Source organism: Pseudophryne corroboree, chromosome 3 (genome assembly GCF_028390025.1).
Source record: "Pseudophryne corroboree isolate aPseCor3 chromosome 3, aPseCor3.hap2, whole genome shotgun sequence".
Classification (NCBI taxonomy): Eukaryota; Metazoa; Chordata; class Amphibia; order Anura; family Myobatrachidae; genus Pseudophryne; species Pseudophryne corroboree.
This window is the reverse complement of record NC_086446.1, coordinates 275,682,491-275,696,576: the sequence shown is the minus strand read 5'-3', so window position 1 is coordinate 275,696,576 and position 14,086 is coordinate 275,682,491. Positions and strand designations below refer to the sequence as shown.

The 14,086-nt window shown below is 47.6% G+C and overlaps 1 protein-coding gene across 1 annotated transcript in view; it reads left to right on the top strand.

Annotated features, from left to right (window-relative positions):
• The first annotated feature begins 6,661 nt into the window (after positions 1-6,661).
• Positions 6,662-14,086, top strand: part of NSFL1C (NSFL1 cofactor) — a 53,899-nt gene continuing 46,474 nt past the window's right edge. The window contains exons 1-3 of the mRNA XM_063959137.1: positions 6,662-6,879; positions 9,972-10,069; positions 11,813-11,887. Of these exons, the coding sequence (XP_063815207.1) occupies positions 6,775-6,879; positions 9,972-10,069; positions 11,813-11,887 (278 nt within the window). The 5' untranslated portion in view covers positions 6,662-6,774. The remainder of the gene's footprint in view (positions 6,880-9,971; positions 10,070-11,812; positions 11,888-14,086) is intronic.

The following is a 14,086-nucleotide window of genomic DNA, read 5'->3' as shown; positions in this document are numbered from 1 at the left end:
ATTGGTTGGAGAAGACAGGGAGGGCTTACCCCCCTGTGGTACTGTGTGGAAAATTGACATAAAAAGGAGGCCTGCGTGCCTCCAGGTTGTAGTTGTACCATCTTATTCTGCTGGAACATCTTGCTGTATACTGTTGCCCCTAGCAATAGGGAAGAGTTCTCTTTAGAACTATTGAGCAAATAAAACATCATTGCCTCAAGAAGATTGCTTCATCTTGTGACCTACAGGGTTATGCCAACCATAGCCCCGTCCTCCGGCTGTCCAGGGAAGCACCTAACGTCTCCAAGTTCCGCCTTCCGCCAGCTACCGGTAGAGGCCTAGCAAGTGGCTAGTGGGGATTCGTCAACACCACACAGGTGTGATAAGGCAGTGCGTCGGCACATACAGAGCAGAACCGTGGTTCCAAACGCCACGGCAGGTTAGGAGTTTGGTGGTGGCAGCATAAACCCGCCCACAACACAGTGGGTGGAGTCAGTAACAGGCGGTTACTGATGGTAAGCGGGAATCCCCTATGTGGTCAGGCCTCGTGTGACCTAACCCTCCATTCTGTGCGCAGGAGACGGGACGCGAAAGCGGAGAGTGCTTTCGTACGGGACCGTCCTGTCACAGAAATTGCTCAGTGACCGGCGCCATATTCAAGGACAATGGGCACTTGGCGCCACTTTTAAACTGTGCACTGGTGCTAAACGCCATCTTTAAATGTAGTGTGGGTGCTAGGCACCGGGTATTAAAAAATATATTTACTACTGTGTTTTCACCAATGTTATATTTAATGCAAATGCCAGCACTTAGAAGGAATGTGTAAGCTGTGTTGGTTTTAAAATGCACTTACTATAGATGTCTGAATAATCATCTCCTGTCAGTAGGAAGTGGCATGCTAATGGCCCTGTCCTAGCAGAGAGGTGTGAATGACAAAACCTTTTGATGTGTAAAGATGCTAATCACGGGGTCTATGGGCTTGGGACCTGTTTCATGTACCTGATTTAATTGATATGCGAACCCTGAATGGCAGATGCAGGAAGGAAGACTGTTTGTTTGTATTGTAGCCTTTCCTGTTGTAATCTCAAACACTGGGTTTGCCTGGAGATGTAAATGAGACAGAAACATTTGTATTTTGAAGCTATGTGATAAATTTATCAATAGTGAATGTTAATCTGATACCCAACGTCTGGGTGACAGGAAGGAGGATATTGTTTTGCACTTACTGACATCCTTGTAAAATGTAATTTATTTATATTTTGTGCGATAACCTGATTGTTTGGAGAAGACAGGGAGGGCTTACCCACCTGTGGTACTGTGTGGAAAATTGACATAAAAAGGAGGCCTGCGTGCCTCCAGGTTGTAGTTGTACCATCTTATTCTGCTGGAACATCTTGCTGTATGCTGTTGCCCCTAGCAATAGGGAAGAGTTCTCTTTAGAACTATTGAGCAAATAAAACATCATTGCCTCAAGAAGATTGCTTCATCTTGTGACCTACAGGGTTATGCCAACCATAGCCCCGTCCTCCGGCTGTCCAGGGAAGCACCTAACGTCTCCAAGTTCCGCCTTCCGCCAGCTACCGGTAGAGGCCTAGCAAGTGGCTAGTGGGGATTCGTCAACACCACACAGGTGTGGTAAGGCAGTGCGTCGGCACATACAGAGCAGAACCGTGGTTCCAAACGCCACGGCAGGTTAGGAGTTTGGTGGTGGCAGCCTAAACCCGCACACAGCGCAGTGGGTGGAGTCAGTAACAGGCGGTTACTGACGGTAAGCGGGAATCCCCTATGTGGTCAGGCCTCGTGTGACCTAACCTTCCAATCTGTGCGCAGGAGACGGGACGCGAAAGCGGCGAGTGCTTTCGTACGGAACCGTCCTGTCACAGGTACAGTTCAAGGTGGGTTTCAATCTCTTCAGGGATACCCCGAATCCTCAAATTATTTCTCCTTGCCCTATTGTCCTGGTCTTCATGTTCCTCCAGCAATTGGGCAACATCTTGATGGATCTGGTGGAAATCGGTCTCGACTGTTTGTTGGAACATCACCACCTCCTCCACCCGTCTTTCAAGTTGATCGGATCTGGAGCCAATTTCCGCAATATTGGACTTCAGTGAGTGGAGAGCCTGGACAGAGGTCTTAACATCTCTAACCTCCTTGAGGAGGGAGAGAAAGTCCCGCCGGGTGAGGGGCGTGAGATCGACGTCTTCAGGGTCGGAGTTGGAGGGACCATGAGAGTGTTCAGAAGTGTCGGGCCTGCTCTTGGCCGGGGTGCTTTTTTTTAGTAAGGAAGGGTGTGAGGTCAGACCCCTGGGATATTTTACCACCTCTAGGCATCTTAGTAGGGTGGAAATGGGGGTAGTCGGCAAGACAGAATGTAGGAGGAGAGCTCCAGCAAGTAGGCTTAGGACCGGTGGGGGGGTAGCAGGTTTAGGGGAGAATCATTAATCAACAGAGAGCCATGGGCGAGTCAGAACCGGAGAACTGCGGCTCAATAGGGGGCCTACACAGGATGAGGAGGCCGGCAGGATTGAGAGAGAGCAACTTGTGGAGAATACACAATCTAGTGCGGGCTATTCACCACAGGAGGGAGCCAGGCAGTCAGGGATAGTGACTGCAGGGGATGCAGTGGTGCTCTGTGTTTATTCACTTCCCTCTAGAGCCAATATAGAGAGAGCAGCCCCACCAGGAAATGCCCAGCCACGGACCGGCCAGTGACCGGGGCACCCCTAGGGATGGACAGCAGTGGAGCCACAGAGGAGGAGTGATGGCCACCGGAGCGCAGGCCGTAGCAGCAGTGGGGCCTCCCACAAACCCTAGGTCAGGTAGGTGCAGGTGAGGGGGGTAGCAGCGGGCAGCGGGGACCAGAAGCAGAACAGCGGGGGCCAATGCGGGCCCCCGGGCACCGCAAAGTATGCGCTCCGGAAGTCCGCGGCGGGGCGCCAGCAGCTCAAGGTCCCGGTCTCCGGGGGGCGGGTAGGCTGCCGACTGCCAGATAGCCAGGAGTTCAGTGCGGCGTGGGGGCAGCGGCAAGCAGGGCCCCAGGAGGCACGGAGAGTGAGGCGGAGGGAGCAGGGAGGGCTGCGAGAGGGGGCAGCCGAAGTGCGCTGGCCGCCGGGAGACACCGGTATGGCCGCGCAGCAGTCCCGGAGCTCACCTCTGGGCCACCTCAAGACGTCAGGTCCGGGTTGAAGGCGGGCCGCAGTCGTCGGAGGCGCAGCACAGCAGCGGCGTCCCACGGTGCAGCTCACAGTCCCACAAGGCAGCCGGGTTCAGAGCAGCACGGGGGGGGGGGGGCAAAGGAGCTGGAGGCGATCCTACGGGGAGAAGAAGCCCAGCCGGGGATGTCGGTCATAAGGAGCTGCCGCCCCAGGTCAGAGTGTAAATAGAGGTCCCGGCCTCGTATGGACCAGGAGGCCGCAACCCGCACAGTCGCAGGAGGCGTCTGCCGGCTCTGCGGACCTCACAGGTTGGTGCAGGGGGGCCCCGGTGAACAAGGATATGGTTTGTAGGTCTCCAGGGGGCAATAGAAGGGGCTAAAACATATGCCCAGGCAGGAGCTCCAGCTTAGAACGTCTTCCTGGGTCTGCAGTCAGGCCACGCCCCCCCCCCAACCTGATATTTCTATTACTGTTGAGAACTCTACAATCAACTCTACACCACAAGCTCACTGCCTAGGTGTCATACTTGACTCAGAACTGTCCTTTGCTCCCCACATTCTTTCTGTCTCAAAATCATGTTACATGCATCTAAGAAACATATCCAAATTACGATCATACCTTACACAAGACACTGCTAAAACTCTAATCCATGCCCTCATTATCTCCCGCATTGATTATTGCAATAGTCTTCTTACTGGTCTTACTAAGAAGAGACTCTCACCATTACAATCCATTCTGAATGCAGCGGCGAGGCTAATATACCTCGCTAGACTTTATTGTCAGTTCATCCATTGGCTACCTGTATTCTACCGTATTCAATATAAAATACTGTAACTTACACACAAGGCTATTAACCATACTACACCAACATACATCTCTCCGCTTATCTCAAAATATCTCCCATCCCAGCCCCTTCGCTCTTCACAAGATCTACGTCTCTCATCCACACTCATTACTTGCTCCCATGCACACTTTCTTCGGGCTATACCCACTCTGTGGAATGCTTTACCACGTACAATAAGACTCTCCTCTAGTCTTCAACCCTTCTAGTGTTCCCTGAAAACTCACCTATTCAGACAAGCATATCAAATTCCAGAACCGTTCACATTACCTTCATAGCTTTCCTATCCAATTAAATCCCACAGTACAGTCCACATCTGGTGGACAACTATGCAATAAATAGCAAATTGTATAGCTATATACAAGTGCGCTGTCAGCAGCCGCTGGTATAGGGATGGTCAAATTCCCTTAAATAGATACAACAGAAATAATACAGAGACCAGCGCTGGCTGTGCAGATATAAATAATTTAGACGATTCTCTGTATTGTTTATGCAATAGATAGCACCTATCCTTGTGTATCAATGCCTATTTTCCCATAGATTGTAAGCTTGCGAGCAGGGCCCGCCTACCTCTATGACTGTTTGTTTTTACCCAGTTTTGTCTTCTAATTGTGTCTAGTCTAGCGCAACGGAATTTGCAGCGCTATATAAGAAACTATTAATAAATAAATTAAATAAGGCTCTACTACAGTATGGTTCAGAAAATAAACTAGGGCACTATTACAGAGCATACAATTAAGCCATTGTCCTTATTTGTACACAGAGGCGGATTGGCCATAGGGTCCACAGGGAAGATTCCCAGTGGGCCGATGCACCCGTGGGGCCTGTTTTGTTTGAGGACTTGTGATCCTTTTTATAGACATAATGAATAAGATGCAAAATAATTTGCATATATGAAAATCACTTTGACACATAGCCTGTGATTGCAGATGATCTAGTGTATGCTCTGTCTGCCTGCTTGGTTGACATATAAGATTGAGTGAATAGTGATTGGGATATGGTCGGTGTAATAAGCAAGAAAATATATCTTTCTAAAGAATGATATAGTTTCCTAAATTCTGAAGGTGTAATATATAATGTGCTCATAATATTTAATTTTATTTCTTTTTAACTTCCCCCTTGATGCTGGACATGCCCACTATCTGGAAAGTCTTGGGGGGAGGGTGCTGCTGCCATGGCCCATGGCTAGACCTTACACCTCTGGTGCTGCCCAAGTGGGGCCACTAGTACAAATTTTTCCAGGGCCCTTTTTGTTCCCAATCCGCCCCTGTCTGTACAGGATTCAGTCCACTAATGAATGCCAACTAGCACATGCTGTATAACTAAGTTGACAGACATTGGTTTATTCCATGATGTCTTATGGGCCCTACACATCGGCCGATCCGCCGCCAAGCTGCCCGACGGCGGATACGGCCGACAGGTGACCCGGCGGCGGGGGGGGGGGGGGGGGCAGTGACGGGGAAGTGCAGTTTCTTCACTCCCCCCGTCACCCGGCTCTGTAGCAGTGTAGGCAAATATGGACGGGATCGTCCATATTGGCCTGCATGCACAGCCGACGGGGCACCAGCGATGAACGAGCGCGGGGCCGCGCATCGTTCATCGCTTGTGCCTCCACACTCAAAGATATGAACGATATCTCGTTCATTAATGAACGAGATCGTTCATATCTTTGAGTGATGTCGGCCAGTGTGTAGGGCCTATTACACTGACTCAGCATTTATTGTTTTTATGTACTGTGAATATGTGTGATTAAATTTTTAACCTAAGGTACTACACTATGTTCTTCATATCTCTTTCTGTTTTCGGTACATATTGAGTTAAAAGAGAGAGACTACAAGAAAACTACTATTTTGACCTCTACACAGCGCTGGTTCAGTGGTATCCTATACGTTTGTATTTGTCTGTTTGATTAGGAGGGTAGAGATACCTCTATTTAGTGACACCCGACTAGCAGCTGTTAGAAGCGCACTGTTATCTATCTATTTTGTGTATTGCATACAATTAACAACTGCTGCAGAGAAGTGTCTTTCTAGAAGCATTGGGACGGGGACCCCTTCAAAATGTTGCTATGGGGCCCACAAATTTCTGGCTACGCCCCTGGCCCACCCGCCCTTCCCTGTTTATTGGTTGGGGGGGGGCAGAGATATCAGTGCGAACACCAAGATTTCAGTTGCTGCCCATGACCAGTAACTACAAAATATTTCCCCTTTAATGTACTGTACACCATCTTGAGTTGAGTTTGAATGGGTAGGACATGAGTAGACTGCCCCGTAAGCCATCCTGCTTAGTAAATATGTATACATAATTAAAAAATAAATGGAATGTCATAGCTCATGGCTTGTTTTATTGTTAGGGTTTGTTATACTAAACTACCAAACACCAAAAGGAGGGCTTATACTCAAATAATAAAACTGGATCGCACGGCTAGTCATACTGTTGTGTTGAAGGGCGCACTAACCCCCACATTTGCCCCGATCTGTGCCACTAGAGGACAAGTCCACTTTCACCACAGTACTCGGAATACATAGGGATAGCAGAAGAGGGATATTATTATTATTAAGCTGTTCCCAGGTTGTTATTATTATTATTATAATATAATGCCTGATATATGGGAGGAGAAGCTGGACCCTGAGCTATGGGACCATGTGTGCCACTGCAGCATTTCCGCGCTGGGGTACGGATTGGACTGTGACAAAGAAAGAGCCGGCAGAAGGCCTTTGCTCTCTCCCCAACACAAGAAGGTGGGAACATTGTGCGCCTCCATGTTTCCGGAGGAAGGTGATCTGGCTGCACAGAAAGATGGCGGCGCGGCAGGAGGAAGCGGTGCGGGAGTTTGTGTTGGTGACCGGCGCGGAGGAGGAGCGGGCTTCTTTCTTCTTAGAGTCTGCGGGTTGGGACTTACAGGTACAGGGCCTAGAGGTGCTCAGACCGGGGAGCCAGGGGCCCAGCCGGCGCGGTGTATGCGTGAATGAGAACGCACAGTCATGCGGGCTGACCCACCCGAGACACACTCGCTGCCCGTCCCTAATATTCAGTGCAGCTCTCCCACCCGAGACACGTACGTGGCCCTGTCTTCATCCCGGCGTCCTGTCATGACTGTCACCTGTCTGGCATCCAGCAGCGGGGCCGAGAAGCTTGTGGACATGCTGCTAGTCTGCAACTACAGGTCGCAGCATGACTCTGCAGTTACCTGTAGCTCTGCCACAGCTGACATGCCACAGCTTGTACATCCTTACATTGCATATCATTGCCCCCGGCACAGGGCTGATGTGAGACTCCCCATTACTTCATCCTCTAGCCCTCTGCCCACCTCTCTAGCGCCAAGGTCTTCCAGTCTCCCTACTAGCAGCACTGCATGTAGCTAGGGCTATCCCAGTGCTGCATATAGAGGCACCAAGCTGAGGTCTTGTATAACTCTTCTGCTGTTAGATCATAAACCCTAATACTGTATATAGGGCACTCTTTTCTTCAGTCATCTGCAAAATGTGCATCACCTGAGCATCTCTGATCTTATCTCCCTTTACTCTCCCACCCGTCCTCTTCGCTCTGCTAATGCACGCCGATTCTCCTGTCTTTTGATTTCTTCTTCCCACTCCTGTCTCCAAGATTGTTCACGTGCTGCTCCCTTTCTCTGGAAATCTTTACCTCTCCCCCTCAGACTCTCCACCTCTCTACAGAACTTCAAACGGGCTCTTAAGACCCACTTCTTCACCAAACCCAGCCAAATCTCATCCTCTGTCCCATGCTCGGTCTACCCCATCGTTGTCACCCCTGTCTGTCTGCCCTTCCCCTTTAGAATGTAAGCTCTCACGAGTAGGGCCCTCTTCCCTCATGTGCTTTTCCTTGTCTTACGTTAATAATCCTCAACTGCCAAAATCCTGCATTATTTTGGCCACTAACATACTTAGCAACAAAGATGCTTGCAGCCTTAATCTATACTCGTTAAACATGCAGACATGGATACAGGGTTAATTGATAGCAGCACCCACCCTCTGAAAACTCCACCCACAACAAAAGGTTGCCTCAAGGTGTGAACAGACCACTATACCCCTACTAATACACAGTGGGGTCGATTCTATTCGGCAACTAATGAATAGCGCCGGGAATTAGCTCCCGACGCTATTCAATTCAGCAACTAATTACCTGCAATTGTCGGGAATTCTTCTCTCATCCCCGGGGGATGAGAAGAGAAACCCGACAAAAGTGCTGCCTCGCGGCCGGCGCGAGGCTGATTCTGTCGGGAATCAGCCTCGCGCCGGGGAGTTAAGTCGGAGAATGCCCGTTCTCCCGACAATTCAACCTGTTTTGTCGGCGAGAACGGGCCATCGCCGACGTAACTAGTTGCTGAATTGAATAGCGTCGGGAGCTAATTCCCGGCGCTATTCATTAGTTGCCGAATAGAATCGACCCCATTGAGAACAGACTATAGTCTGGCCTAGAAATCACTAATTAAAGAGAAAGTTGTTAATACCTAACTTAATTCAAAAAACATGTAAGAATGTAAAGTAGCAGCAGTGAGAGATTGTTGCAGGAGTGATAAAGTTGTCAATACCTGAGGAAGACAAAGAGAAGGTAGAGGTCACATCAGCTGAGGCATCTCCGTATATGTCCAAAAATTATATCATCATACTTTGCACTAACATACTTAGCAACAAAGATGCTTGCAGCCTTAATCTAAGCCACCTTGAAACTTATCTCTATATGTCGTTTACTGGTGTAGTTATGCTTAGTTACCCTGTACTTGTCCTATATTGTCTTCAACTGTAAAGGGCCCCATACACTACTGCGACATGTCCATCTGACATGTCGCAGGCGATCGCTGGCAATCACCCCGGCAGCCTCCCAAGCGTCAGGATCGTCCAAGATACATCGTATGCTGTCCTTTTGCATACAATATATCTTGGGTGATCCCAGCCATGCCTGCGGGGTCCGACATATCACGAAGTGCAGCACTAGCGATCTAGGGGAGCCGATCCGACCCTCACGGGGCCTCGCATCGGATCGGATACACAGCCAACATGCCCGATTTCATCCAATATATCGGCCCGAATTGGGCTGAAATCTGGCATATACGTTCTAGTGTATGGGGCCCTTAAGTCACTGTTTTCCTGTTTTGATTATGTACATATGTACTCTGTAATTGGGCGCTGCGGAACCCTTGTGGCGCCATATAAATAAAGGATGATAATAAATAGACCCCTGTAAGCTCTAAAGGGGCAGGTATTCATGAGAATGCTTACACAGAGCTGATGGCAGCTTCATTCTTTTGCAATGATGTAAAGTTCTTTTGAGTCTTGTGTGGAGAAAGGTGCTTTTTAAATAACTCTGATTAAATTGCACATTACAGTTTGGTGTTTTGTATGTATGAATCATGGGAATTGTACTTATTCACTGCTATATCCCTGTTCATTTGTGCTCTACGTATCTGGTTGTTTTCCTTTATAGGACTACCAGGTTTTTGTGCACTTAGACTGGGTATACACTGTTGGATGTGCACCCGATATATCGTACGAGCCGCCGGCTCGTCACATCAGACAGTGTGTATGGGCGATATTGTATACAACGTCACATATCTTTTGTTCTGCACTTTAGAGCAGAAAATATGTGACAGCCCTGCATGCTCCGGGATGTGGGTGGATGCGATTACTGACGATACATCATACAGTGTGTGTGCAGTTACGATATATTGTTTGCGAGGTTACATCAGCCTGACATATTACAGTGTGTACCCAGCCTAACTTGCGTAATAACTTCCTCAATGTGACTGGCAATTGAGGAAAAAATTCTGTCAGAAAAGTGCGCTTGGCACAGTAGCAGTGATACTATTAAAGTTACAATGTGATCTAGTGATTGTCCTTACCATTACTGTAATAAAGGAGAGAGCATATATAGCATGGGGGAGGCTCATTCTTACCCAGCTCCTTCCTAATACTACAATAGAACAAACTTGATTTGAGAAAGAGAAGCCCTTTAAATTTACTATTTTGTTTGTTCAGTTAGCTCTGGCAAGTTACTATGAAGATGGAGGAGAAGAAGACATAGTGACACTACCACAACCTTCCTCAGGATCCACTTCTCGCGGGTCTGGGCCCAGGTAAGTTATGTGAATGCATTGCATAGAGTCAGGCTGGAGGTTACATGAGACCTTTGCAGTGGATTTTGTCATGCAACTAATCTCTTGTTTGTGATGATGTCTGCATTTTAAATTCTTTGCTTATTCCTGCTACACGGTGGGCTGGTTTACTGCCAAAAATGGGACTTAGTATTATTCAGGCCGGATAATGCTCTATTGTTACTTCTTGCTGAATTGAGGATTGTTTAAAGAGGACTTGTCCACCCGAGGAATGAATGTAGTTTGTAATAACAGATAGTGGAGGTTCTTTTCCACAATCCCTTGTGTCCCAGTAGTGAGCATCACCATATTGGTTACATATCAGCTGGGCAGTCACTGTATAGTACTAAAGATCTTCCTGCTTGGATCTCTCCCATGTGCCTCTGTGTACAAACTCTTGTATATGCCGGTGCAAATCTATAAAGGGCTAGGGTGAACACCACAGATATCTAAAGGGGATCCTGACATTGCTTGGAATGCTGGAGCCGGGATCCCGACATGGATTACAGTGCTGGCATAAGAATCCAGAATGTTGGGATCCCGAACAAACGAGGAAGGGGGGAGGTGTTAGGTTTAGGCCGTGGGGTGGGTTAGGCACCACCAGGGAGGTTTAGGCTGCGGGGAGGCAGGGTTAGGCACCACCGGGGAGGGGGGTTATGGTCAGGCTGCAGGTAAGAAGGGTTAGGGATTAGGTTTAGCATACTTACCTGCTAAGTGTTGGGATGCTGCTGTTGGTATTTTGACTATTTGGCATCCCGAGCGCTGGGATCCCAATACCATCCTATCTGAAGTCAATAATTGTTTTGTATATGGTACGGGGAAGACTGCAGGATTACATAAGTACCACCCAGGACAACATGTAAACTATATGTCCAGTGTAGCAGAACTTTTTCTGACGAAAGGGAATACAACCTCTTTCAGCTGGCTATAAGTAGAATCAATTGTCAGGTCCATGTTTGGGAGTAGATAATCTGGGTGTAGTATGGGTGACCGGCGGTCTCCTGACCGCCGGTCACCTTACCGACGCCGGGATCCCGGCGGGGAGGGGCGAGTGCAGCAAGCCCCTTGCGGGCTCGCTGCGCTCGCAACGCTGCGGGCTCGGTGGCGACCTGCGGTCGCCACGGGTTCTATTCCCACTCTATGGGTGTCGTGGACACCCACGAGTGGAAATAGTCCCTGTTGGTCGGCATGCCGACCATCGGGATAGTGAGCCGTCGGGCTCACGGAGGAGGTCATGTGACTGTCGGTCAGCCGACCGGCGGTCACATGACTACCACCCGATAATACATCTCTCATAGAATCCCAGTTGAATTAAAATTAGCATATCACAGGGGTAGGCAACCTGTGGTACGCCATCTGTAGTGGAACTACACATCCCAGCATTCCCTGCCACGGTTTAAGTATGCCCTAACAGTAGTCTTACCATACTATCCTGTTAAACCGGAACACCCATAAATTACACAGGTTCTTTGGCTGATTAAAACCAGGTGACATGCAGGCTTGAATTAAGCCAGCCACAGATGCTGTGCAATTCATAAGTGTTCCAGTTTAAAGGGATAGTATGATAAGCCTACTTAACAGTATATTGTGGCAGGGTGTGATGGATCTATAGTTCCACAGCAGCTGGAGTGCCATAAGTTGCCTACCCCTGAAAAATAGTGCATGTGTCAGGAATGGCTAATTAATGTAACCCATTCGTCTGATTTGACTTCTTGTTTATCTCAGTGATCACAGAGTGACGTCTTTCAGAGATTTGGTGCACGCACAGGAAGAGGAGGAGGAAGAGGAAGAAGGACAAAGGTCAGATTTAACTTGAAGTTTTTAATTTTAATGAGCTATGGAATAGTAAAGTGGATGATAATAAACCTTACAATCTATATTCCCTACCACATTTTTGTCAGGAGCAAATTTATATTTTAGACTGTGGGAGGAAACCCGGAGCACCCAGAAGAAACCCACGCAAACACTGGGCAAATATATAAACTGCACACAGGGCCTTGGTGGGAATTGAACCCAAGCCTCTAGTGCTGTGAGGTAGTAATTATAATGATTACATCAAATGTGCTGCCCCGTAATAATTACTAAATGGAGAATAGCGTCTACTGCTGACAGCATTTTTATGCTGGTGGCTAAGCAGTTAAGCGGTCTATTCTAGAGCAGAGAAAAGTCCTGGGCAGATCAGGTTACCAAAGAGAAGTTCCTGACTTCTCCAGTGGCACCCCAAGCCCCCCTTCGGAAAGCTGAGCTTTTCCTTCCACTGCTGTGTTCAGATTCGCCTTCTCAGGATGGCGTAATCCGGGCTTCAAATCGAAAAGAGTAGGGAAGTTGAATTCTTCCCTTCTGTCAGCGCAGCATCCGGCGCTTGCTCTGCCCCCTTTCCTAGACCAGAAGCCACTGCAATACCCTTACATAACCATAGAAAGCCGATACAGAAAGAACCTCTTTCTGAAGGCCCAGAAATCAGAAGACCACAGCTGAAGACTGGAACACCGTAGCACTGATTACTGGATCGCATAGTCTGAAAGGTTAGTATACATGAATTGCTATGTAACAAAGCTGTATATTGCACCAAACTGATGTGATATATATATTGAAAAGTAGCAATTCTCCTTTCTCATTCTTTACGAATAGAACACCAAGACAGAATCCTTAAGATTCGTATTTTTAATATCATTTATATTGCGCCACAAAATGTAGCATTACCATGCAGTGGGGTGAACCTAGAGGCAAACTATTACACAAGCAAAGGCACATATAGGACATTCAAGTACGAATATTGTACCTAAGACGTAATAGGTAAGGAATCTAACAGACAACTGTTGTGCTAAACGAGCACTATATGGGATACAAGAATGTACAGGTGGATAGAGGGTTCTGCTCGTGAGAGCTTACAATCTACTGGGGAGCAGTTGATGGTTATTTTGGAGGTCTTACCTCCAATTAATGCCTAAGTTGTTTCAGTGCTTAATTCTTGCACCTCTAAGTGGGCAGAGTATTTATACAGAGATGCCCTACTCTTTTTCATATTGGTTCAAACTAGAAACTTTTATAATGTGTGAGGGACTGTTGCGAGACTTGTACCAGCTTGACATTGACCTTTTTCAAATAGGGGTGGAAAATAATGCGTAAGTGGAGGAGGTAAGGTCTGATTCAGAAGAATTTCTAGAATTCTGTTAGGGAGCTGAACACACAGCCTAATGTCTGAGATGGGAACAGTATAGATTACTCATGGTGCAAATGGCAGTCTCCACCTACTCCTTCTGGACCAAATCCGGGATCCTGTCTAAGCTTTCTGGGAAGAAAGAAAACAAAATGGTATGCCTCATATTAAGCCATAAACTGCACTAGGTAAAGTGTCATGTAGAGGCAGTCTGAGGAAGAGGTTATTTGACTACCAGCTGGTAAACTCAGACTATCATACCTGTAATAGTCTCACAACTCCCTTAGTGATATGGATAGGCTGTATAGTTTGTTTTGCCTGCCTTGTTCACTTTGGTGTCACACCTTTGACAAAAAGTTTGTTGACAGACCCTTACATCTAGGCCAGTGTCAGTAATTGCCATTCCTCCTTAATCTGCACAATAACTTGGATCTCTTTCTAGATGGGTAATTCTTGTTAATCTTATCTTGTTAATTTCTAGCAGCGCTATTTGACTTTGCAATTTAAGAAGTACAGCGTGACTATGCTTTTTTTCTTTTCTTTAAATAACCAGTTAGCGGTTTGGTTGGCTATACTTCCCTTAAACCATCTTAAATCTTATTTATGCCATTATTGCCAAAGAAAGAAATGATAGTGGAGCAGAAAAGTGATTGCCACTCATAGTTTGATAGCGGGATCCGGTGAGGATCCCGGCAGTCAAAATACCGACACCGGAATCCTGACACTACTCAAAAATGCTGACGCTGGGACATAACATTGATCACTATCCTGGTACCGGAATCCTGACCACCGGGATCCTGAATGAGGATTTGCCTGGCTCGTGGAGATGTAAGCCGCCG